This window comes from Rhinatrema bivittatum, chromosome 4 (genome assembly GCF_901001135.1).
Source record: "Rhinatrema bivittatum chromosome 4, aRhiBiv1.1, whole genome shotgun sequence".
In the NCBI taxonomy this organism is placed as follows: domain Eukaryota; kingdom Metazoa; phylum Chordata; class Amphibia; order Gymnophiona; family Rhinatrematidae; genus Rhinatrema; species Rhinatrema bivittatum.
In genome coordinates, this window is record NC_042618.1 from 220,939,179 (window position 1) to 220,966,347 (window position 27,169).

The following is a 27,169-nucleotide window of genomic DNA, read 5'->3' on the forward strand; positions in this document are numbered from 1 at the left end:
GTTATCGGTATATAAAAACTATTAAATAAATAAATGAAAAATTTACTCTCTTTTGGACGAGGGAGGAAGAGGTTGCTGGCAATGTGCCAAAAAAGCTTCATGAGCATTGGCATGACTAGCACCAAAGCTTTTGTACAGGACAGAGCAGAGAAAATATTTGTTTAGGCTCTGAAAAAGAAAATCATTAAATTAAAAAATGACTGTGTACATACCTGAAGTAAACCATATTTTGTTTCTACATCATAAAGTTTATGCTCCTTTATCTCAGAAGGTACAGGAGATGGAAGATTGTCCCAGTTGCCAAGAACATTGGCTAGACTTGCAAAGACTGGTTCTGTGCAAAATGCAAGGCAATCCCTATATAAAAAATAAAATAAAAGCAAACACCACTTTTTCCCAGCATGTTTTCTAATTTGTATACATTTCTTAACCTACATTTGTATATATTTCTTAACCTATATTTTTTTCTGAGAGGCATACAGAATACTGGGGATTTTATCATTTGTTCTCCGATAGTCTGCACACTTATTGCAATTTACAGATAAATACCCAGATTATGGGGCAGTTTTTATGATCATAGTTTCCAGTTTTTCAACCTACTTCTATTGGTATTTCAGTAGAGGAGGAGATAAAGCAGAATACAAAACATTAGCTGTAGTCGCAGGATAGTGTTTATATTATTTAGCCACAATACATGAAAAAAACTTTTTATACCACTTAGGTATGTTACAGATTTAATATTTGCTTATCTGCACTGCATTTTGCATTTCACAATGTATCAGCGAAAATAAGGTTTTATAGTACCACTGGCCAGTAGCATTCACAATGACAGATTGCGGCATTAGTGAATCCAGCCCTTAGTGTGCTTTGAGTTGCATAGAATTGTGTACAATTCGTAACTGAGGTGTTCAGGCAGTCCCTCTGCTTAGCTATTGTGTCACTTGCAATCTCCTTCTTCCTTTTAGTAATATAAAGCTATCACCTCTACATGTAACACAACCTTGGGAGTCTCCCAAGAGGACAGGACTATTTTGATGACCCTGATTAAAATGGGCATATTCTGTACACTTATCCCTTATAAGCGCATGAAATTTGGTATCATGATAAAGATGTGGGAAATCTCCATCTCTGACTAGTTGACAAAGGAGAAATATCTCCAATGTCCAACCACACTGGGGGCATGGCTGGAGATTTCAAGGGGACCTATTTTGGAGCCCACCACCTTTGAAAAGTAATTCTTACTCACCAGTAAATAGTCTAAGTGCGATTTTGAGCCATGTACCCTTACAGACATGTGTAAAATCCTCCTCCAAAGTATGAAGGACTCTCCAAACATCTATCAAGTCAAGGTGATTGCATACGTATGGGAGTCCACGAGTGTGGTCAACATGCAAGGTGCGTCGACCTGGTTGCTGGTCAGTAGTACTATCCAAAACTCTATTAAAATCTCCACAACTGGTAGATGAGAATATAATAAAATATTTAATATCTTATTGAAAAAAGGACTGAGAATCTGTGCTTGGAGCATAGATACTGCCTAAAATAATCTGCTTACCAAAGATTTCAGTCACAAAAAATAGGTATCTACCCTCTGGGTGCACAATAGAGTTTTGTATAGTAAACGGAAGGGATTTATGGAAAAGTCTAGCTACTCCTGCTTTCCGTTTAATGGAGGTGGCAGGAAAAAAAACAAAACCCCTTACCCACTCACTTCTTTTGCAGTTTAAGATGTTCTGCTTCTGAGAGTTTCATCTCTTGTAGGATAGCTATGTCTACATGAAATCTAAGCATCACCTGCAAAACCTTGTAACATTCAGTAACAGAGTCTATCCCGCAGACATTCCATGTGAAACATCTGAGATTCACCATGAGAGCCCAAAAGGAAAATAACACTGCAGTAATGAAGTCTTTTTTTTCGCAGGCGATGGGTCCCCCAGTGAGCAACAAATATGGATAATATAACTAGGCCTTAGTTGTATTCGTTCCCAATGCCAAATAAAAGAAAACAATCTTCTGAGTGAAAGAGCATAAAATGTATACAAAAGGTATTATGCTTTTTTTTTTTTAGTTGCCTTCCCAGCAGTTACCCAAGGAAAACCCCAGTATAGGTCTGCAATGGGCAAAGGATAAAAAAGGAACCTTAGGTCCCCATCTGCCAACCAAAACAAAAGTTATCCAAAATGGATAAACCATTTGTGCTGTGAGGGCCCTCCCCACAAAACTTTACATTTTAATAAAGACAAGCAGCAAGGTAAGTGTTATACAGCAATAAGAGAATACAAAATAAAACTGAGCAAAAATAAGGAAAATACCAACAATTAAGCATCAGCTTCTTCAACTGAATTAAGAAAAAATTTTCCTTTTGTGGAGAACTTTCAGTTTTGCCGGAAAAAGTAGTGTTGATCTAACGTAGTTTTGTCAGCTGAGTGCAAATGGAAGCAAACACCTTTCTCCTCGATGCTACCGCCAACGAGTAATCCTGAAAAAGGACTTTCACCTTCAAACTGAAATTCTCTTTGTATGCTCTCAAAATCTCAATCTTATGGGCAAAATTTAGAAGCCTAAAGATAACTACTCGGGGCTTAGAATTAACACTGCTCCCAGCAATCACAGGCCCCAAATGATGGGCTCTTTTAATCAATAATGTGCCAGGTTTTTCATCCAGGTTCAGAGCTTGTTTAAGCCAGGCTTCCAGATGAGTTCCCAAAGTATTTTCCTGGGACAAATTCTGGAATCCCTATGGTTATTTCTTCCTAACCTATTTTCAAGGTCGTCAACTTTTAGCTGTAGCGAATTGCATTGTTTTTGTTTTTTTTTATCTGTGTCGTTTCAGTCAGCATGGAGGCCATTGTATCCTCCACATCAGATATATATTGCTCTGCTGTTTGGAATTGTTGTTGGATTACAATAAACTGCGAGCTCAACCTGGATAGTTGCGTGAGAGAATTTTCCTTCCAAAGCAGCGAGCACCAGGAAGTCATCACGTCTGGTCCATTAGAAGCAGAGCTGGGATCAGGTGCATCGGCCATTTTAGGATCACTCCCTTTTATTTTCTCCTCCTTCTTGGTCGATTTTGTTGCCATGTTAATAAAAAAGCCAAACAATGCATCGTTCTGCTCTGCAGAACAAAGAGAAACCAATCGTTGTGAATTTGTCCGAGTCGTGAGGCTAGATTTGCTGCAAAATATAAGTAAAGGGGACAGGGCCCTCGGAGAGATCAGTCAGAGCGACTGTTCTCCCTCACAGCATCACGTGGTGTAAGAGATGGGTTTTAACTCATTAAGTTGCTCCTGTCTGAAGTGCTCTTAGAATGAGATAAGCCCTCAGTCAGTTCAGAATTCACAATAACTGCATAATGCAGTTAGATATTACACTAGGTTACAGGCAAATGTTCAGCAAAGCTGCTCACCTGAATAAGGTATTTGGAAACAGGAGGATTAACAGTCACATTTGGATGATGCCATCCAACTGTGCTGACAGTTTTCTCAGTATGTGTGGGGTTTCCTGCAAAGTCATCACCTTTGGAACCACTCAGTAAAAAGGAGCTTAGAAGAATACAAGCTTAAGAAAAAAAGGGGGGGTTTATCCTATCTTTAAAAGAATGCCCATTACAGGTAAGCAACTTTGCTTTCTTTAAAAGGACAAGCAGTCACACATGGAAATCTCTAGCTAAGGAATTCCTTCCAGTAGATAAGAGGGAACAAGGTTGCAACAAGATCAACAGATTGTAACATCTTTGGCTAGGCAAACGTTTTGTTTTTTTTAAGGAAGAAAACTCTAAATAATAAAAATGAGCTTGGGAGGATAGCATTGAATCCTATTAATCCAAGAGGCCTCAGAGCACAAACCAACCAAACCTACTGTTGCCCTGTGTGTCAATGTCTAGACAGTAACTGGATGTAGATGTGTGGACTGAAAGTCAAGCCACGGCACTGCACTGTCCTCGGAGGCTGATCTTAGATGGGGCATCAAAATGCTATAACTAACATTATGAGCCTTAATATGCCCTTCTAGGATTAGGTCTGCTTGTGCATCTCCATTTTTTGTGTCATCTGCTATCCAATTAGAAAGTGTTCATCTGGCTACAACAATCTTCGGCCTGCTGGGGCAAACAGATTCCCTTCTATGAGCTCTGGTCCACTCAAGGTACAAAGCAACAGTTTGACAGTTCTCTTGCAATCCAAGCTGTGTAGAGCTTGTTTACCTTTATGAACTTGTAACCTAGGGGAAAGTGTTAGAATGCCACCATAACCAATCATTTGTCCTACTAACACCACCCTTTTACTTATGTATCGTGCCAGTTTCTTCCTGCTCCTTTGGGCTTCAGGCTCAGATCAGAATCAAAAGCTGGGATCTGGTGCCATGAGCTTTTCTTCACAACTACCTGGGAATTCTTCTCCTAATTTTATATCCCCTCCAAACGTAAGAGTCCAGTCATTAAAGCAACAGTCCTTGGACACAGACCATGTACCAAGCCACCTCCTGGAATCCTCTAACCATAAGGGTGAATTTTCAAAGTACTGTGCACACAAAGTCAGAGATGTGCCAGCATAAAGCACTTTTTCATGTTAGGGAGATTTTATACACCCTGCACACATAAGCATGCAAGTACCAATGCACAAATAATGCTCATCTGGGGGGGGGGGGGGGGGGCATTAGGGGTGGGTGAGGAACATTCTGACTCGGGACCAACATATATGTGTGTGAACACAGCGCGTGTCTGGACTCATCTGTGCGCATATTTACTTCTGCTATTTAATCAGGTGTAAGTCTGAATATATGGACTGCGTAAGGGTCTGGGTAGGCTGGGGGGAGTGCAGGCTAAAGAACCTGGGCGATCTTGATGACCTAGAAATAGACTGGGCACACTGGCTAAACTGGTCATTTCCTTCATGCGCACATTATAAAATTACATCACTTGCATGTGTAAAAGCCAATAATCACTAAGGAAAATGCATGATTAGCAGATGCTCATGTAAATGCTTAAAGTTAGGAGCACATATATGCTCGCTGGGGCGTATTTTGTAACATGCGCCCATACTTGCGCAGCAGATAGACTTCTGCGTATGTGACCGCGAATCCACATGTGCACATATGTGGGCGCACGTGCTTGTTTTAAATTTACCATCCTGGCTCTAAGTCTCCAGAGTGTGTAAACATGAGTTCCTATGGGCACCAAAGATTTTTTGATGCTGACGAGCAGATCAGATGCTTCCCACACTTCTCACAAAAGTGCAGTAGGTGAACACGACGACTTCTCCAGAGGGAGAAACTGAGAATTACTTTGGCTTTTTCTAGGACAAGATGGAAGTATTTGATGGTGTGGACCCGTAGAATGTTAAGGAGTGAAACATAGCATTATGGAAGAACTTTTTCCAGTACAAGGTCCAAAGGTTTGGGTCTTGCACTTTGGGGCACATGAGTCTTCAACTTCTTGACCCTTTTTAGAATGGTGACAACTGGTCCTTCTGCTACCAGGACACAATATTTCTTTCCTACAGAAGAATTGCAAGTGGGCTCTCCCACATTCTCTTTTATACATCCTGAAGAAGCTGGTGGATGGACACTGCCACCAACTACTTAGGGGCATTTAAGTATTTGAGGCGGCTTAGCAGTAACAACTTGGAACTCATGCTCCACATTGAAAGGGAATGGCTTCAGCCATTCTCTCAACTGGAAAGGTCCTCAGGAGACCTATTCTTAGCCTGTGGAAGCAAAGAATCTTGGGGAGTCAGGAGCCTATGGATTCTTCAGACCTACACACACAGGATCCCAGGACTTCACAAATTGGGCAGCACCTAGAAATATTAGGTAGCACCAACCCTAGAATCACAGTCTCACTAAGCATCCTCTAGGTCTTTTTGGGCCTCCGGACCGAGGAATGCTGGGCAGCGGAGGAAGGCTTTTCCTCCACCCTGTTCCAAATTGGCAGAGTATCAATGTCAAATCTCTGTGCCAAACTGCTTGATACCATTGCAAAGGTTCTGAGGGCTGATTCAAGAACTTCACAGACAGCACTGAAGCAACCTGTTTGAGCAACTTGAGGTTATAATTGAGGGACCAGAGAACACTCCTGTTTAATTCCCTCTCAAAGAGATCTGAAGCCAAAATTGGAGGGGCCTCAGTAAGTGAGGACATGTCCTCCTTGGAAATGAAAGGGGAAGTACCAATAGGTCTGGAATCCTGACAACTGTCACTGATGGGTCTCAATTTAGAAGGCTGAGCTCATTTCATAACTGAGCCACTTGGGAAGGTAAATTGCTCAAAAACGATTTCCCTGTTTCCAGGCTGATGCTTCAAAACCTTCAACTCCATGCTAATTCTTTTGACCTGTTTTTGACTCCTAGGACCCTCTCTCATGCACTGAGCAAGAGAGCAACCTGCCCCTAGACCTGTGTTTTGAACATAAGTGATACTCTCCCAACAATTTTTGCCAGAGGATGGTAAAACTCCTGGATCCTTTGGACTGGTTCAGCACTGAAGTTGATGAATCTGACTTTGGTCCATCAGAGATGTTCATAAGCCTCAGTCTCCAGAGTTTGATGGGCCCTGGGTGGTGTCATGCTCTAGTCCCCACTTACAGCATGCAAGTTCTGTGATTGATATACTGAAATTGCAGCAGGGGGTTGTGTTTGAAGCTGCTGGACTTCTTTCCAGCCACAGTGAAGAAAATCTGAGGAAAATCAAGGGAGAACAATTTAAACATAAAAAGCCTGCTGATACCGAACTGGCCACAAAAAGAACAAAAAAACAAAAACAAAAACACTCAGCACTAACCAGCCATATCAAAAAGCACTGTGAAAAAAACAAAGCTTAGAAAATGTTAATGCCGTTAAGGACCAGGACCAGAGAAGAGTAAAAAGCCCAGTCTGAGGGCAAAGAAAACAAAATTTTTTACTTGTGCAAACTGCAGGGAGAATATATCTTTTATAACTACACAAACAAAAAAAACCCCACACACAAACATACCGCCGCCAGATCCAAACCTTGTTCCCTTAGGCCAGTCTTACAAGAGAATGATTCACCGAAAAGCCTCCAGAGCATATATATTTTTTTTAAATCTATTAAACAGGCGGCCTGCTTGTGAATGGAGGGGTACTTGCTGAGAAAAGATGGGGCCTGTTTGTAGTACAGCAGCAATGTAGAAGGCAGAAGACTTCGCCAGCTACAAAAACCCATTCATGGATTTTAGACACAGACAGAGGAGACCTGCACTCAGCATTTCAGAGGTCATGCATCATCCAGCCAACTTCCCCTATATATTCCTCTCGACTTATCACTGAATCCAACAATCGACACAGACGCGCAGAATCTGGGAACATGAAATGGGGACAGAAATGTCAGCCCAACCGACCACAGCACGAAAAGCCACACACGAGGCAAATACACACTGCCCAGCCTTGCTGTCTGGCGTCTGAAATCCTCACCTAGCCCCCCCCCCCTTTAAAAAAAAAAAAAAAAAAGTTCAGGTGCTCTCAGTGCAAACCCACCAGGGTGGTGAAAGACTGCATTGGTGAACCAAGGAAGTAGGAGGCAGAAAAAAAGCCGCCCGCACAAGATAGCAGAATGGGGGGAGTGGGGGGGGGGGGGCAGTCAGCCATTCCCTTGCACCAAGAGGCGTGGAGGACCCAGCAACGCATGGTCCACAACAGGGCATGCCAAGCCCAAGCCTCAGCTCCAAAATACCCCGCCCCTCCTCCAATTCTCCAACTAACCACTGCCCACTGAAAACCTGAGTCTGAGGCGAGACCGCCCGCAGAAAACTCACACTCGATAGAGTGCCAGGCCAGGAGCCAAGGTAGGCTGCAAACAGGTATGGAAGGTGGGAGAAGGGAGCAGAGAATACAACTTTACTCACAAAAATCACCAAAAGAAGAGGCTGGTAGGAAGACTGTTCTCCTGTGTTAACTTGAGTTCACCGTCCCTCCCACCAGCCTCTGTAACCCTCCCCAGAGGTGGAGCACCTCCACAGTTGAGGCTTCCCCCACTAATCTGAGATCAGGGTTGGCTCCTCTATAAAAAGTAATCATATCAATCATAAATATCACCAGATTACACAAGAAAGGAATGCGACCACAGACAGGATGTGAGGACTTTTGCTGATAATTTCATTTAGTGGAAAGGTTTTCAGCAGTGACTGGATGATATATTAGACATCTCTATGTAGGGTGATCTTACAGCTCCATGTCCTTTAAAATAAGCTAAGCCAGACCTGGTTATATTTCACTGCATGCATGAAAAAACATAACCCTGCTGTAATGCACTACCATCTTGCTTTGAACCTTCCCTTTGTTCAGCAGCGTCCAGTGGCCACACGGTTCTCCAACATGCTCCCGGCACCTTCCTGCATTCAGGACTAGGGACAAGTTCACCACTGAGCCTTATAGGCCCAACGTTCAGGACTTCCTGTGGGAGCCAGCTGACATCAGCACAGTCCCTGGATATAAGGGAGTGCTGTGCACTTAGCCAGTGCCTCAGCAATAGGCCCTCTTGTGGATTCCTCTGCCTAGGTATTGTCATTGCTCTTGATCCTGACTCCTGGTTCCTGCTTGTCTGCCTACCTCCATTCCAGACCTTGTCTGTTTCCTAACTTGCTTTGATCCCATTTCTTTGCCTACCCTGCTTTTCCTCTGCCTTGGACTGACTCCTCGCTGTTGACCCATCCTGACCTTCGATGTTGCTTCGCTTGATGCCTGCCCTGATCTCAGCTTGTCTCCTCATCTCTGCCTCGTTGCAGCCAGCAACACATCAGCCTGTGCTTTCTCAAACTAGACAGCGCCAAACTGACAATGGTCCAAGGGCACACCATCCTGAAATGTGACACCTGCTTTTCTTTGGAAGCAAACAGAAAAAAAATCAGAAATGTATATTTGTGTATGAAGCAGGGCAAAAAAAAAAAAAAATACACCCCACACACTTGATCAGTTTTTCCTTTTGAACATAGCACTAGATAGTCATCATAGAGACATGCCACACCCCTTGCAGGGCTGTGCAGCCTAAAAATGAGTTTGTGAAAGCAGGACAATTAGAAACAAGTTATATTGTGACAGCTGCCCAATCTGATTCCATAAATCTTGACTTTGATTAAGTTTTGCAATGCAATTTTTTTTTTTTTTTTTTAAAGATTAACAAGCTGATATAGTAAAGAGCGCTCAGCTGAGCACACTGTTTAACCCATGGATGGATGCACGTATTGGACACATGTCCACAACACCTTTATACAATAAGGGGTTTAGCGTGTCCAAACCCCCCCCCCCCCCTCAAACTAATAGCGCTCATCTCATGCAAATACATATTGATGAGCATTCATCCCAGATACAGGGGGGAAAAAAAAAAAAGTATGCCCGATCTGCACATTTTATGCTCAAACACACACGTTCTGAACAGCCCAAAAAAAAGTGTACAGAAAAGCAGAATACTGCTTTTCTATACATCCTCCGACTTAACATCATGGCGATATTAAGTTGGAGGAACCAAAAGGTTAAAGGGTGCCAGCAGATCAGGTTATAAAAAGATGCTCAATTTTATGGAGCATCCATTTTCCAGATCTGCTGACAGCCACCTCTCCTGGGCTTCTGCTGCTACGGAGGCACTAGGGGCACAATATTGTCCCTAGCACCTCCTTTTTAGCATGACCTTCTCATTTAAAAATGGTTTTGTGCACCCAGGAGAGGTGGCTGGGCACGTGTTAGGAAAGCGGGCAGTTTTCCGTGCATCTATTGTATTGGCCTGTAAGACCTGATCACATGAGTTACCGGTAATTCAGAAGGTATGCTGCCAAGATAACATTTTAGGGATAGAAGATGTGTGCTCTGTTTCCACAAAGACTACTGCTAAATGTGAACAGTGGTGGACACTGATACAATAAGAAATTGAAGTAGCTCAGGTACTGGGCAACTGATGCAAACCCATACACACAGGAAGAATTTCAAAGAAATAGCCTTGCTAAAACTTCTTAGCTAAGAATTAACGAGGAAGAGAATGTTACCACAAGGAAGTGTTACATAACATTAAGTAAGGATAGCAAGACTTTAGTGTTCTGTATAGCTTTAATGAAGAAAAACTATAGCTGTGACATGCATTATTTAAACGTGCACATAAGCCTTCCTAAGCCAGTCACAAGAGACATTCGAATGAACGTGCATGCTAAAGAAAGGATGTCTGATGATATCGAGGCTTCAGCAAGCATGCAGAAATTGTGATATGCTCTCGTCCACTCTTTAAGCCTTTTTAGCTTACAGGGAGGATATGAGGCTTCTAGAGCAGGAAATATTATGAAAGTGTTGCATAGAGAACAGCGGTAAGAGAGAAGAGGGAGGGGGGAAAAAAAAATAGATGAGAAGAGAAAATAGAGCTGCTTACCTGTAACAGGTAAGCAGCTCTATCCAAGGATAGAGCTGCTTACCTGTTACAGGTAAGCAGCTCTATCCTTCTCCTAGGACAGCAGGATGTTAGTCCTCACATGTGGGCGATATCAGATGGAGCCTGGCACAGAAAACTTCCGTCAAAGCCTAGCATGCCACTATCACATGGGGTCCCTCTTCAGTCTAGTAATATAGAATTATGCACAAAAATAAAAACACAGAGGAGAAACCCAACTTTGCAGGATGGCGGGGGGCGGCGGCTTCCTGAGAACTAACATATTGCTGTCCTGGGAAAACACCTGATACAGTACAGGTAAGCAACTCTGCTTTCTCCTAGGACAAGCAGGATGGTAGTCCTCACGTGTGGATGAATCCCTAGCTACAGGCTGCTCCCATATACACATGGGCCACACAGTACTTAATTAGGTACCAATGTGCACAACAACCTAGTGCTGGTGGCAACAGAGGGAGTCAGCCTGAACCTGAGCAAGGGGCCTCAGGCAGGAAGAGTTGGGTTTAAATTACTGAGAAGGTTTTGCAGACCTTCCCTGTCCAAGCAATAGTGGGAAGCAAAGATGTGGAGGGAACTCCATGTCGAAGCTTTGCAAATTTTGACCACAGGGACTGCTCGTAAGTGGGCCACAGAGGCAACCATAGCTCGAATGGAAATGTGCCTTGACATGGCCTCCTAGTGGTAGACCTGCCTGCGTATAGCAGAAAGATGCAGTCCACCAGCTAGACAGACAAGGTCTGCTTGGATACAGAAACTCCCAATCTATTTTTGTCAAAAGAAATGAAGAGTTGCATGGATTGTCTGTGGCCTGCTGTTCACTGCAGTTAGAAGACTAAAGCCCTTTTTCAATCTAGGCTGTGCAGAGTCCGTTCACCTCAGTGTGAATGAGGCTTAGGAAAGAAGGTTGGCAGGATGACCGCCTGATTAAGGTGGAAGTCAGTCACCACCTTTGGTAAGAACTTAGGGTGTATGTGTAGGACCACACAGTTGTGAAAGAACTTACAGTAGGGTGGATAGGACACCAGAGCCTGAAGTTCACTGACACTGCATGCCAAGGTGACAGCCACCAGGAAAATTACCTTCTAGGTCAGGTACTTCAGGTCGCAAGAGCGCAAAGGCTCAAAAGGAGCCTGCATCAGATGAGTCAAGACCACACTGAGGTCCCAGGAAACTGCAGGGGATCTGAGGGGGAAGCTTCAGCTGGAGAAGACCCTGCATGAAACTGCCCACAATAGGCTGTACTGAAATGGGCGAACCATCCATCCCCTGGTGGTAGGCCCCACTCACACTCAGACCTACTCTCAGAGGTGGCCAGCCTCCAAGAGGTGCAGCAGGTAATCTAACAGCTTAGAGGTGGAACACGAGAAAGGGTACAACTCCTGGCTGTCACACCATGTTGAGAATCTCCTTCACTTCAAGGCGTAAGACTTCCTAGTGGAAGGCTTCCTAGAATCCAGCAGGACCTGAGACACACCCTCCCAGAGAGAGTCAGGGGCTGTAGGGTCACCCATTCAACATCCAAGCCGTGATGGGATAAGGCCTGGATATTGGGATGGTACAGCTTTCCCTGATCCTGCGTTGAGGTCTGAAGATGTTTCCAGGGAGAGATACTGCAGGAGCAGAAACCAGATCTTCTGGGGCCAATAAGTATCATGCTTCCCCGGTCCTGCTGCAGCTTCAGGAGTGTCTTTGAGATCAGGGGAAGCGGAGGATAAGCATACAAGAGGCCCCTTCCCCAGTGGCATGTCCGATGCCGTTCCCCCCCAGGCTAGGGAGCAGAACTGATCCACTTTCTTGTTGCAGGGGGGAAGCAAAGAGGTCCACGTCCAGAGCTCCCCAAAGACAGAAAATCCAGTTTGCTACCTCCTGCTTCAGGGACCACTTGTGCAATCGGAAGGAACAACTTAGGTTGGCCGCCACCACATTCTCCTGACCTGGCAGGTACCTGGCTCGGAGAAGGATGTTCTGGGACAGAGCCTATGACCAGATCTGGACTGGCAAAGGAGGAACGATCCTGTACCTCCCTGCTTATTTAGGTACCACATCGTTACCTGATTGTCGGTCTGATTGAGCACAACCTTGCTGGCCAGTTGATCTCAAAACGCCCAAAGGGTGTAATGGATCAACTATAGCTCCAGGAAGTTGATCTGGCACTGCTCCTCCTGAGGTGACCAGGAGCTCCCCAGCCCAAGTGGGAGGCATCTGTGGTGAGTACAACTTGAGTGGAGGAAGCCTGAAACGGAACCCCTACTTCTAAGTTAGGAAGATCCACCCACCATGATAGGGAGTCCCAGAGTAGAGGAGTGACTCTGATGTGCCTGAAGGTCCCGAGTGGCCTGGCACCATTGAGACCACAGGGTTCACTGCACCCTGCGCATGTGCAGGCAAGCAAAGGGAATGACATGGATGATCGCAGCCATGTGTCCCAGCAAAAGTAACATGCTGTGCGCAGAGATCTGGTGACTCCAAGAGATCGCTCCAAAAAGCGAAGCTTAAGCTGAGCACCTGATCCTGGAGCAGGAATGCCCGAGCTTGAACCATGTCAAACCTGGCACCAATGAAGTCCAGGCGTGGGGACGGGACCAGCTGGGACTTGGGGTAATTGATTAGAAAACTCAGTGTTTCCAAGATCTGGATGGTAACATGTAAGGACTTCAGTGCTTCCTGCCTGGAGGCACTTTTGACGAGCCAGTCATTCAGATAGGGAAAAACCTGCACTCAGTCTCCTCAGGTATGCCACCATTACCGCCAGGCACTTCGTGAAAACGTGGGGTGCAGAAGCCAGACTGAAGGGCAGCACCCTGTACTGAAAATGGTGTCCGCCCACTACAAACCGGAGGTACTGTTGGTGGATGCAGGCAATTCCTATGTGGGCATAGGAGTCTTGTAGATCGAGGGAGCAAAGTCAGTCTCCCTTGCACAGGAGAGGAATGAGGGCAGCCAGGAGATCATTTTGAACTTCTCCCGAATGAGGAATCTATTCAAGGCCCTCAAGTCTAAAATAGGACAAAGGCTTCCTGTTCTTTTTGGGATGAGGAAATATCTGGAGTAGAAGCAACTTCCCCTCTGACCGGGAGGGATGGGCTTAACCGCCCTGGCCACTGAGAGGGCGGAGAGCTCCTTGAGTAGTATTTCCTGATTCACTGAGGACCCCCAAGAGGGGCATGGGGAAAGAGTCTGGAGGGACCTTCTGGAAATTTAACCTGTACCCCTGACGGACGATGGAGAGGACCCACCAAACCAAGGTGATGGTTGTTCAACAGTCCGCAAAGGACCACAGCCAACCCCCAACCGGAGGGTCCACTGCCGGTCAAGGCTTAGACTCCCTCACAGCCAGTCAAACACCGGTAGCAGGAGACTGCTGTGGCGCTGACAGAGTTCTAGGGATCTGCTGTTGTCTAGGGTAATACCTCGGTCTGGCCCATTGAGATCGTGTCCTACTTGTCGGAGGGTAGTGTTTCCTTGAGTGGTAAAATCGGCAATGAGGCCCCTGCCTCGAGGATGTTTTGCCTGAGGACTGTGAATCCAAAGGTGCTAGCTGAGAGATGCTGCAGGGTCTCATTATGATCTTGCAGCTGTGCTACTGCCTCCTTAATCTGGTCTCCGAAGAGATTCTCCCTGATGCAAGGCAAGCTGGCATACAGTATTGCACTTCTGGTTGGAGATTGGAGTCCCTTAGCCAGGACATATGACAAGCACTGATGTCTGCTGTAGATACTCTTGCCGCTGTCTCAAAGACATCATATGCAGACCAGTTTGTCAAATTCCAATTCCTGCTGCCCAACCTTCAGTAAATCCTCCTGGAGTTGAGGGAAGTGGTCTACCAATTCCTGGACCTTTTACCAGAGGTTTCTGTAATACTGGCTCATATATAATTGGTAACAGGCAATGCAGGCTGCCAACATAGAAAACATTACGGCCCAGGGTATCTAGTACCTTGTATTCATGGCTTGGAGGAGCTGAGGCATGGGTATAGGACCTCTTTGCTTTCTTGAGGGCGGACTCCACCACCACAGACTGGTGCGGGAGGTGATGTCACTCAAATCCCATAGTTGATGGCACAAGATACACTGCACTGGTGTTCCAGTTAACTGGAGGAACAGAGATTGGGTGCTCCTAGAGCCGAACAACCAAAGTCCTTGAAGATATCATGGACTAGGACTGTAACCATTTCTTTAGGAATGTCCACGAACTGAATGTTCTCCAGCATCTTGTATCTGGAGTCTTCCTCAGTCAGGAGCTGGAAGGGCACAGATTCCACCATGGCTCGTACAAAGCCTGTGAATGTCAAGTCCTCTGGAGAGGAGTGATGTCTCCTCTGGAGGAGAAGGTTCAGAAGCCAGGTCCTCCGAGTCCTCTGAGGAAGAAACGGAAGGCTCATCCTCCCACGGTTCGTAAGAAGTATCATCATTGCTCAGATTGCCCAGTGACACCGGTGGGGGGAGGCCAAAGTGCAGCCTCTGGCCAGGGCGCCTGGGGCACCGAGAGCCCTGAGGGCACCATCGGAACCGGGGGCATCGACAGCAATGGACCCAGCAACTCAAGACACGGTGACCATGGGTCAGTACTTACAGGATCCTCCTTGCCACCGATACAGATGTCGAGGGTTCAGACCTTTTGGGCCCGAACAACTTGTCCATTTTGTCCCGACGCGCTCAGCGACCTTTGGGGGTCATCCGAGTGCAAAAAGAACAGCTGTGCATGATGTGCGACACCCCTAGGCATAATAATCAGATTTTGTGGGGGTCTGTGATGGACACAGTCCGGGGGCAGTGGCGGAACCCCTGATGAGGCCATGGAAAAAAGTAACCACTAAGTGGTCGCCAGCCGGTGCCACTGGGTGACAGTACCATTAGTAAATCGACCGCAAACAACAAGGTACTTACTGCAATGCCTCTAAAATAGGGCCGAGAAAGAATAGAGGAACCCGGCATGGGAAAAAGAATGAGACCTCAAAAATACAGTTTTCCAAAAAGGCATGAGCTCCACACATCCACGAGATGAATGCTCAGTGGGGGAAAAAAAAAAAAAAAAAAAGACTGAAGGACTCCACATGGACATGTGGCATGCTCAGTGTGCTCCATCTGATGATGTCACCCACATGTAAGGAGTACCAGCCTGCTTGTCCTAGTAGAAAATACAAAAACATACTTAAGGCCTTAAAAAAAAAAAAAAAGTTACACATTTATGTTTAGAATAAAAAATGCATTTTCAAACTAAAGGTGCACCAACACCTGTTTTGCTAACACTGTACAACATACAAAGCACAATGTTTTAACTAGTGCAAATAAATGCCCATCCCACAAGTTCCAATCGAATACCAAGATGGTGCTGAAAAACTGCACTGCATGGTCTCAGACAGGAAGAACAGTCTACAAGGCAGGTGTTGCAGCAGAAACAGGGCGGAAGTAATTAAGAAGGTCGCAGGTGGTGTGATCAAGAGACAGCTTCTGACTGAAGATTGAATGCCTTTCTCCAGCCTTGGCTTCCCGAGACAGATGTGCCTATGTAGCATGAAAGGAATGGATGCCACATAAGGGTGGGAGAAGCTTGGGGGCATGGGGAACACAGTGGTGTTGTCTATTGCCTGACTTTGTATAGCTGGGAGTACTGTGATGGTCACTGGACAGACTAACCATAGCAGTGACAAAAACTACAGGCATTCTGAGCTTCAGCATGAACAACCATCTGGGCATCTATGGCTTCTTTGATGTCAACCTTTTTTTTTTTTTGTTAAAATCTGAAGCTATATCTTCTTTTTAAAAATATCTTAAAGACCCTCATGGACTATGTCATCATGCCCCAACACTATAGGATGCTCATGAAGGGATGTGGGGGCCCTCCTGATTCAAGCCAATCAAATTTCTCTCAGGTATATACAAATATGGGTAAAAGATTATCAGTAATGTGTGGCATAAGACATAAGCATAAACTATCAGTGGTTTGCAAAGGACTGGAATAGGTTGAATGTCATTAAGGGTACAAAGTACAATACACACACATTGGCTTCTGGAACTTGCCAAATCTTTAGTTAATGAAAAGCCATGATTAGCTGGTTGTTTAACCAATGTATAACTCAAAAACAAGTTGAAAATGGATTCAACACATGCAGTTTATAACCTAAGTTTACCAAACATAAATATCCACATCTAAAATCATTTCTGTACCTGGATTCTTCCAAAGGATGCTGGACAGTAAGCAGTCGAGGGTGTCGAAGCCTGGTTAACTGTTGGACTCCTCGTTTTACACAATCAATAATCTGATCCTTTTCAAATTTCTGATACTTGTCCATTAACTTTTTATCAAAGACAAAAACTGCAACTTCCTAATAACAGAATTATGAATTAAAATGCTATCAGGAAGAAAAAAAACACTTGCACATTTTAGTGTACTCTGAACTACAGAAATTTAACACATTTTCGCTAACAATTAAAATATCTTAAATTCCTGTTTCATTCTGATTTTACAGCTCTATTTACCAACTGAAATATTGTACATGTTTTTAACATTACATACAAGGGAATCTGTTTTCAAAAGGTATTGAAAAAAAGTTATGCATATGCATGAATTTCTGGTACTTTAACATTTTGTTATGTAGGCTGCACAGATCAGACATTGTCCAATAGTGTAAATCACAGGACTACTGAAGACAGTCACTCAAGAAGCTGATGAACCTAGAAGCACAGTTTTTGTATGCAATAATATATTTTTTAGCATGCTATTTTTCTACTGGAATTTACAGTTAAGAGCCCAAAGAACTGCACAATGTTGCCATGAAAAGTTTGGTAAAAAAATGGTTTTGTGAAGTCAATTTTGCACAAAATTAACTAACAACATGCAGTAAGAGTGCTTTGCATAATTTTGCATTGCAGCAGCTCATTACCTATTGATTCCTATAAAGTTTGGCATACATAAAAATTCGTGCAACACATTAACCATTCTAGCATATGAAGGGAACTCTGCAAAGTTTTTCTCCTTTTAGTATATTGGTTTCATTGATTGAAGTCTATTGGTCATCTTCTACAGGTTATTGTGACCCCCAGAAAGATAGGCGGAAATCACTGCTATTGAGCTTTTTGAGCAGGGCTGAAAGCACTAAAACTGCTCAGAAGTTGATTTTTTAGATTCCGTTTTCTCTTCGTATTATTCCACTGGTGATACCAAAAAAAAAAAAAAAATTATTAAAAAAAAAAGTATTCCAAAGCATTACACCACAGGTGAATAGGTCAAAGTTTCCCTCACATTTGGGATACTTTATGGAAAAGGAAATGCCAATAGGTTTAGATCTCCAGTGCAACTTAGATGTGGAATGTTTGTTAGAAAAGTTGGGCATCTGCCAAAACCTCTTTATGACCAGGGCAAAATGTACTTTTCTTCGTAACTTATTTTTTGCTCATTGACGGGCCGATTCAGTAAAGTCCGCGGGAGAGCGAACAAACACCCGCTCTCCCGGCGCGCGCACAGGCCACTTGCCTGTGCGCGCGATTCTGTATTTAAATTAGGTGGTGTGGTAGAAACGGGCAAAAGGAGGCGCTAGGGATACTAGCGCGTCCCTAGCGCCTCCTTTTGACCCGGAGCGGTGGCTGTCAGCGGGTTTGACAGCTGGCGCTCAATTTTGCCGGCGTGGGTTCTTGAGCCCGCTGACAGCCACGGGCTTGGAAACCGGACGCTGGCCAAATTGAGCGTCTGGTTTTCAGCCCGACAGCCCTTTTTAATTTTCTTTTTTTTTTTTACTCTTCGGGACCTCCGACTTAATATCACCATGATATGTGTCAAATTCTTCACCATGATATTAAGTTGGAGGGTGCACAGAAAAGCAGTTTTTACAAACTGCAAATCTCCTGTGGCGAGACAGACTGGCTCTCTGCCCAAGAGGCTGCTTGAGACCTGGTAGAGTGCACTTTCAAGCCTTCTGGTATGGCCCGCCCAGCGCAAAGATAAGCGGAGGAAATGGTCTCCTTCAACCACCTAGCAACCGTAGCTTTGGATGCCTTGTGTCCCTGTCTAGGGGACACAAGGCATCCAAACAAATGATCAGATAATCGAAAAGTATTGGTCAACTTATACAGATCCTTATCCGTGGCAGAAGTCTGATCCAAATTCGGGAAGGCCGGTAACTCTACCATCTGACATGAAAAGCCGAAACCACCTTGGGCAAGGAGGAAGGAACGGTCCGCAGTGAAACTCCGGAATCCGAAATACGAAGATACGGATCCCTACACGACAAAGCTTGAAGCTCTGAAATTCGCCATGCGGAGGTAATGGCTACCAAAAAAAAAAAAGTTGAGTGTCAAATCCTTCAACGTAGCCCGCTGGAGGGGCTCAAAAGGAAGACCACATAAGCCCTTAAGAACTAAATTCAAGCTCCAGGCAGGACAAATTTGTCGTACCGGCAGGCGCAAATGCTTGGCCCCTTCAAAAAACGGGACACATCTGGCTGAGCTGCCAGCGAAAAGCCATCAATCTTGCCCTGCAGGCAACCCAGTGCTGCGACCTGCACCCGGAGAGAACTGCAAGCTAGACCTTTCTTCAGTCCCTCCTGCAGGAAGGATTGGATGTGTGCCACCGAAGCCAGACGCGGAGGGGGATGTTCAAACCTTGGCACAAAGAGTCGAAAACTCTCCAAACACGATTATAGGCCAACGACATGGACGATTTTCGTTCTTGCAAGAGGGTAGAAATAACCGAATCCGAATATATCCTCTTCCTCAATTGCCTCCTTTCATAAGCCAGGCCGCTAGACAAAAGCGATCCAGTCAATCTAAATCGAGACTGGACCTGGCTGGTTCCATCAGTGGCAAAGGCAGGTGAAACTCCTCCGATTTCGGATCCCGCCGAGAAAGCAATGCGCATTATAATGGTCTCATATGCGCCCATGCCCAGGGAACCACCTCTAGAGTTGACGCCATGAAACCAAGTACCTGCAAATAATCCCATACTATGGGCAGGGGTAAGGGCATAAGCCGATGGATCTGCGCCACTAACATGAGCCTCCTCTCCCGAGTGAGGAAGACCTTGCCTAACAACTGGCTCTTGGCAAAGTTGACCACCCAACCAAGGGATTGGAGCTGGAGTAGAACCTTGCTCACTGCTTCCCGACAGAGGCTCTCTGATTTGGCCCTGATGAGCCAATCGTCCAGGTATGGGTGGAACCAAGATCCCCTCCCGCTGGAGGGCCGCTGCTACGACTACCATTATCTTGGTGAAGACCCGAGGCGCTGTTGCTAAGCCAAATGGAAGAGCTTGGAACTGATAATGCTCCCCCAGGACCATGAACCGGAGAAACAGCTGATGGCGCTTGCGTATCCCAACGTGAAGATACGCCTCGGTCAGGTCCAAAGAGGCCAAATATTCTCCTGAGTGGACGGCCGCAATGACCGACTGTAGAGTCTCCATGCGAAATCAGGGAACCCGAAGTGCTCTGTTGACTGCCTTGAGATCCAATATTGGCCGGAAGGACCCCTCCTTCTTCGGGACTACGAAATAGATGGAGTACCTGCCGGCCCTGGGCTTCTCTGGAGGGACCGGAACAATAGCCCCCAGGGATTTCAAGCGACTCAGGGTTTGCCCGACTACCTCTTGCTTGGCCAGAGAGCCGGCGGGAGAAATCAGAAATAGATCCCTTAACGGGTGGGCAAAATCCAACTTGTAACCGTGGGCGATGATATTGAGGACCCACTGGTCCGATGTGATCCTGACCCACTCCTCGAGAAACAGGGAGAGACGACCTCCCACCACTGGAACCGGGGAGAGGGTCGGGACACCTTCATTAGGACTGCTTACCTCCGGTGGCCCCTTGAGAGCCTCCCTCCCGAAATGGCCTCTGACCACGAAAGGAAGTAGGCCAAGACTGAGCCCTTTGAGTCAGTTGTTAGGCGGGAAAAGTGGGCGGCTGCGACTGCCGAAATCTGTGCTGTCCTCGGAAATGGTAACGAGCTGCCCCAAAGGGCCTGGAAGACTTAGGCTTGTCTTCTGGCAATTTATACACCTTATTCTCCCCAAGAGACTTAATAAGGGCGTCAAGTTCCTCCCCAAACAACAATTTTCCCTTAAAAGGAAGATTGCCCAACTGAGTTTTGGAAGAAATGTCCGCGGACCAGTTCCAGAGCAGCCATCTAGCCGAAACTGCAGTGGCCATGTTGTGTGAAGATGCCCGCAACAGATCATATAATGCATCCGCTGTCTAAGCTACCATGGACTCCATCCTATTCGCCTGATCTGCTTCCTCTGGCGGCAACACCTGTGATGTGAGCATTTGCTGTACCCACCCGAGGGTCGCTTGCTGCATGAGGCTACTGCAGACCACCGCTCTAACACAGAGCACTGACACCTCAAAAATGCGCTTGAGGAGGACTTCTAGCCGCTTATCCTGTAAGTCCTTAAGAGCCGTCACTCCCGAAACAGAAATGGTGGTCCGCTTGGTGACCGCAGTAACCGATGCGTCCACCTCGGGAATCCTGAGGATATCCAAGGCTTCCTCGGGTAAAAGGGTAGAGTTTGTCCATCGCACATCCCACCCGCAGAGTCGCATCCGGAGATTCCCACTCCCGAGTGACCAACTGCTTAAGCATTGGGTGGAAAGGAAAAGTGTGGGGCAAGGTACGCAGCCCCACACTTTTCCTTTCCACCCAAACCTTAACCGGCTCCAGTTCGGAGCCAGTTAAGGTTTCCCCTTAACTGGCTCCGAACTGGCTCCGAACTGGGGACTGGTGCCTCCACTTCCAGTTCCTCCAGGACATAGGGGATCAAGAGATCCAACTCCTCCCGGCGAAACAGCCGAGAAACCCGGGGGTCGTCCCCCTCTACTGGAGCGGACTCATCAACACCCCCATCTAGGTTTTGGAGGAGAGGATCCAGAAAGGATCTCAAAGGAGCATGATCCGGAGCCCCCCCAGGGGCCGAAAGGGCATCCAGAGACGTGTCCCACTGCGCAATCTTCGTGGAAGGGGGCTGCTCATCCTGCTGATGAGCCTCTGCATAAGTAAAATAAATTTGGAAGAAAAAAACTGACTGGCCCTTTAAGGGATCTGATAGGTGAGAGGGAGGAGGAGGGGGGAAGACCGGGCCCCTGGATCGCATGGTCAAATGGGACTCAGACTGGGATGAGAAATCGGGGAATCCTCTCCTCCAGTCGGCAGGCAGGGCTCCGACAAAATGGCCGCTGTTCCCACGCGCGCCGGCGATGGACCCGGACACAATCGCGATCGCCGTTCTGCGCCTCGTGGCAAAATGGGCCCAAAATGAAATGCAGGGGAATGGACGTCTCTGGTGGCACAGCTGGGGAATTAAGCATCCCGGGAGAGAGGCAGCTAAATAGGGGGAGTGACTGGACCACCAGTATCACCCCAAAAACAAGGTTCACCGGAAAGCGAGCCTAGGCTGCATACACAAGGGGCAAGCCCCCCTAGGCTCACCAAGAGCGAGGAGACAGCGCTGTCTCCTGAAGGAAACAGAGCCTCTTCAAAGTTTGGTAAACTTTTTTTTTTTTTTTTAATTTAGAAGACAAGAATACTTGCTTGATCCTGAAAGAATACAAGAAAAAGAACCCCACAGGGCAAAGGCTAAGTAAGAAAGCCAGGGAACCGCAGGGTGATCTGCCTGCATCTGCTGAGACAGACAAATACTGAAGGGCTGCAGGATAGGCGTGAAATAGGATACCTTTTCAGTTTTGGTCTGTCTCCATCTGCTGGACAGGAGGCTCAACCCACAGTCTGGACTGATCCAGGTACATACAGGGATTTTTTTTTTTTTTTAATTTATTTTTATTTTTTGGGGCCTCCAACTTAATATCGCTATGATATTTTTTCTGCTTTTCTGTACACTTTCCTGGTGCTTGCCGAAATTAAAATGTGCGGCTTGGCTGCACATTTTACTTTCTGAATCGCGCAGGAATAACTAATAGGCCCATCAACATGCATCTGCATGTTGTGGGCGCTATTAATTTCGGGGGGGTTTGGCTGCATGTTTGACGCGCTATTACCCCTTACTGTATAAGGGATAAGCACTATTTTTACCCCTTACTGTATAAGGGGTAAAAATAGCGTGTCGAGAACGCGTGGCCAAACGCGCCAGAGCGTCTGTTATGTAAAAATACATGACAAGTCGTAACAGATTCCTAAACCATTTTCAATAATACCCATGCTCAAATCAATGCACCAGCCCATGCTCCATCAACAACTTGCTTCATGATGTATGCAAACAGCTTTTGACCGTGGATCCAAGTACAATATGGTCAGACATGAATAGAGTTTTCCATGCATTGTCTGCTTTTCTGGTATTAGGCATACAAAAGCATGATGGTGGCACCATGGAGAGGGAAACTACCTGTATCATAGTGTAGAAAGTACTGCATTTCCTCTTGGCAATTTCATTTTGTTGCACTGCTATAAATTTGATCTCACACCTCAGAGTTCACCTTCAATCCTATTCATGGAGGGGGGTAGGCTGTGTTGCTGATTGAAAACAAAACTACACTAAGCCAATACATTGCTTCTTAGTGTACACTAATTGGGCTATTATAGCCTAAAAGGTAAGATCCTGATACATGCCAGATGACTGGACAACCATCACTGGTGCATTTGGGAAGACAAGGCTAAATATGATAAAGCTCCAGTAGCAAAAAAAAAAATAAAAAATAAAAGTTACACAGTGGCTTGCAAAAGCATTTGACCCCTAAAAATTTAGCAGATGTGTGGATTAAAAATGACACACAGATTGTTCCAGTCAGTTTGTTTATTGCAAACCAGTATGCTCTTAAATAAAATAAATTCAATATAGGGTGGACGGTGGTGTTCATGATTAAAAAATGAGGAAAACCTGGATGGTTCCTTGAACAAATTTTATGAAACACTTTCCTCTCTATCAAACTTTTTTGTTGTGAGAAGTGAGTCTTATTTTGAATGAATATATATTGTGAACAAGTATTTTGGCATTTTTCAATGGTTTAAAGCAGTGGTCCCCAACCCTGTCCTGGGGGCCCAACAGCCAGTCGGGTTTTCAGGATATCCACAATGAATATGCATGAGAGAAAATGTGCATGTTATGGAGGCAGTGCATGCAAGTTCTCTCATGCATATTCATTGTGGATATCCTGAAAACCCGACTGGCTGGTGGGCCCCCAGGACAGGGTTGGGGACCACTGGTTTAAAGGATAAAAATAAGAAAATATTTAAATGTGGGTTGTGTAGTGTTATCAGGTTAAGTTACCCCCATTTTTGTGGATTTTTTGCTGTTACTTAAAATTTTCCTCAGCAAACACCATCCCAACAGTAAAGTACGGAGATGGTTTTCAGCAGCAGGGACTGGGCATCTTGTTAAAATTGAAGGACAGATGGAAGGAGCAACATAGTGCAAGACAAGCTGCTTCAGTCTGCTAAAAACTAAAACTTGGAAGAAAGTTCACCTTTCCACAGGAAACAGATACCAGTTCATTACTTCTCTGCATTTTTTATAACATAAAACTGAAAAATGCTGCTTACATTAAGTATTCAACTCCTGTGCTGTGGAAGCTCCAAGTTTACACAGAAGAAGATATTGCCCTACCTGTGAATCATTAAAAAAAAGGTCAGCTTTTCTGGATAAAAAGATCCCTTAATTCTAGTACCATTGGCCAGAGTGTGTATATGAAGGAAAGCTGTGAAAATAAAGGCCAAAGAGCATTCTGGGACAGCAACTTTCAAAGTGGGCGTAGGCACACATGTGTAGGTCTTCATCAGCCCATGCCCAGGCACGTGGCTATTTTATAACAAACATGAGTATATAGCCTGGCCGTGCGCACATTTGTGCCTGATTGTAAGCGAACATGCGCCTAAGTGCCTAAAAGTCACATCTACCATGTAGATGGGGACATTTTAAAAGGTGTGCTCGCCAACGCCATTAAAACCAGTTCATTACCAGTTCGCCAAGATAAGAGATAAGTGTGGTTTTGGAAGACCAGTGTAATAGCCTTACTTTCCCCCAGTTAGCTCCGACCCTTAAAACCCTGCAGATCTGCCTAGTTTTATTTTACCACTTACACGCCATCCACAGCACAATTAAAGTTAAGCGGGAGGGGACCTTGGCAAGCGTAGGATCACCTAAGTATTTGTGTGCAAATTTCTGGTTAAAAATTATTGAAATGCCGCTGTGTGCAAACGCCCTGCCCCTTTTTTTTTTTTTTTTTTAGAAGTTCCAAGATGTGCACACAGCAGCAGTTACATGCTTAGCCAAGCAGCTTTTAAGGTCTACTCAACATACACAAGCCAGACATATTAGCGCATGCATCGGGCTTTGCCAGAGGATGTGGTTAGTGCAGTTAGTGTAGCTGGGTTCAAAAGATTTGGATAAGTTCTTGGAGGAGAAATCCATTAACTACTATTAATCAAGTTTACTTAAGGAATAGCTACTGCTATTAATTGCATCAGCAGCATGGGATCTTCTTAGTGTTTGGGTAATTGCCAGGTTCGGCCTCTGTGGGAAACAGGATGCTGGGCTTGATGGACCCTTGGTCTGACCCAGCATGGCAATTTCTTATGTTCTTAACTTTAATTTCCTTAAAGTTAGAGACATACGCAAGAGAAGAAAAGGCTACAAAATAATATCCAAGTGCTTGGATATCCCAATGAGCACTGTTGCAACTTCCATTTCCTCACACCACCCTGCACATTGTCTAGACAAGGCCGTCCCTTAAAACCCAGTGGCAGAGCACGGAGGAGACTTGCCAACAATCTCTTTGAAGGAGCTACAGCAGAAATGACAAAATCCACTCAAGAACCACAAACAGTCCAGGTTTTTCAGGATATCCACAATGAATATGCATGAGAGAGATTTGCATGCACTGCCACCATTGTATGGAAATCTCTCATATACATATTCATTGTGGATATCCTGAAAACCTGGCCAGTTTGTGGACCTCTAGGACTGGAGTTCGCCATCACTGAGCTAGAGTTCAGTACCCGAGACTGGAGTGGAGGTGCACCAGAAAGCCATATCAAGAGCTCTGCACATAACAGGTCTGCATGGGAGGGGGGCTATAAAGAAGCCACACCGAGGCACACCGGGAGTCTGCCAGAAAGCAAAGTGAGCCAACTAAAACGTGGGATGACTTGCAAAGTCATGGCCGCCTGCTGATTGGATGCAGGGATTGAGGCTCCCGCAAGTTCCCTTATAAATATCTTAATTCTGAATAGATCACACTTTAAGGGCCTAATATCCCAGAGTTTTAAAATTATGTGCATCTTCCGTTTGGCAACTGGCTGAAATACAATACATTGTATGGGATATGAGTGCTAAAACACATGAGACCGAGAGAAAGCTGGTGAGCTCCACCTGGCAGCTGCAACAGACAAAGATAATGTGGTGGTGGTTCTCTCTGAAGAAATGCTGCAGCAGCTTTCAAAAAGTGTCACAGCTGCCTTGGATGAGCTTTTATAAAGCTTCAGGCAGCAATGGATGAATTAAGAGAGTATGGAGTCCAACACCAAGCCACTGGATGTAGCAGAGCAAAATTTCCGGGCAGGAAGATTAGACCGCTGCAAGCGGAACAGCAAAATTACCTCATTACAAGTCCAAAATAAACAGCTAAATGAAAGAATAGAAGATCAAAATGTGGGATAAGGTTTTGTGGTCAGATGAGACAAAAATGGAGCTTTTTGGCCAAAAATTCAAAACCCTGTGTGTGGTGCAAACTGAACACTTCCCATTCCTCAGCAAACACCAACCCAACAGTAAAGTAAGGGGGTGGAAGGATCATTTTGTGGGGACGGCTTTCATCAGCAGGGACTGGGCATCTTGTTAAAATTGAAGGACAGATGGATGGTGCAACATACAGGAGATAGTGCAAGACAAGCTGCTTCAGTCTGCTAAAACCTAAGACTTGAGAGAAAGTTCAGCTTTCCACAGGACACAGATACCATGCACAAGGCCAAAGCCACACAGGAATGGTTGAACAAAAATATGAATGTTCCACAATGGCCAAGTCAAAGTCCAGATCTCAATGCAATGGAGAATCTATGGCACTATTTGAAAGTTAGTTGATAAGCATCATCTAACCAACCTGAACAACCTGGAGCAAGCCTGCCAAAAAGAATGGTCAAAAATCACTCCCAAACTGTGCAAAGTTGTGTGCAAACAATAGACTTAAAGCTGTTATTGCAGCAAAAGGTGGTTCTATCAAGTACTAATCTGAAGGAGTTGAATATTTGTGCAAGCAGCATTTTTCAATTTTATTTTACAAAAAATGCAGAAAAATAAAGTAAATTTTCAGACACAATTCATTAAGAGCATACTGGTTTGTGACACACTTAGGGGTAGATTTTTAAAGTTATGCGCGGGCGTAGATTTGTTTGCGCAACCCGGTGCGAACAAATCTACGCCCGATTTTATAACATGCGCGCTGCTGCGCGCATGTTATAAAATCCAGGGTCGGTGCGCGCAAGGGGGTGCACAATTGTGCAACCTGAGTGCGCCGAGCCGAGCAGCCTGCCTCCGTTCCCTCAGAGGCCGCTCCGAAATCGGAGCGGCCTTGGAGGGAACTTTTTTTCTGGTCCCCCCCACCTAACCCACCCCACAGCCCTACCTAAATCTCCCCCCCCACCTATGTTCAAAAAGTCACGCCTGCCCAAGGCAGGTGTAACTTGCGCGTGCCGGCCAGATGCTGGCGAGCCATTCCCAAGCCCGGGGCTGGTTCGGCGGCATCGGCCATGCCCCCGGAACTCCCCCAGGCTGGCACCATGCCCCCCGAATGCCATGCCACCCCCGACACGCCCCCCAAGCAAAGCCCCGGGGACTTACATGCGTCCCGGCGGCCTATGCA

General features: G+C 45.6%; 1 protein-coding gene across 3 annotated transcripts in view; it reads right to left on the reverse strand.

Moving 5' to 3' along the window:
• Positions 1-27,169, reverse strand: part of SCYL2 (SCY1 like pseudokinase 2) — a 143,299-nt gene that overhangs the window by 86,370 nt on the left and 29,760 nt on the right. For all 3 annotated transcript variants that reach the window (XM_029599733.1, XM_029599735.1, XM_029599734.1), the window contains 2 exons: positions 16,545-16,702; positions 213-357 (listed from right to left, as the gene is read on the reverse strand). In XM_029599733.1, coding sequence (XP_029455593.1) covers positions 213-357; positions 16,545-16,702 — 303 coding nt within the window. The remainder of the gene's footprint in view (positions 1-212; positions 358-16,544; positions 16,703-27,169) is intronic.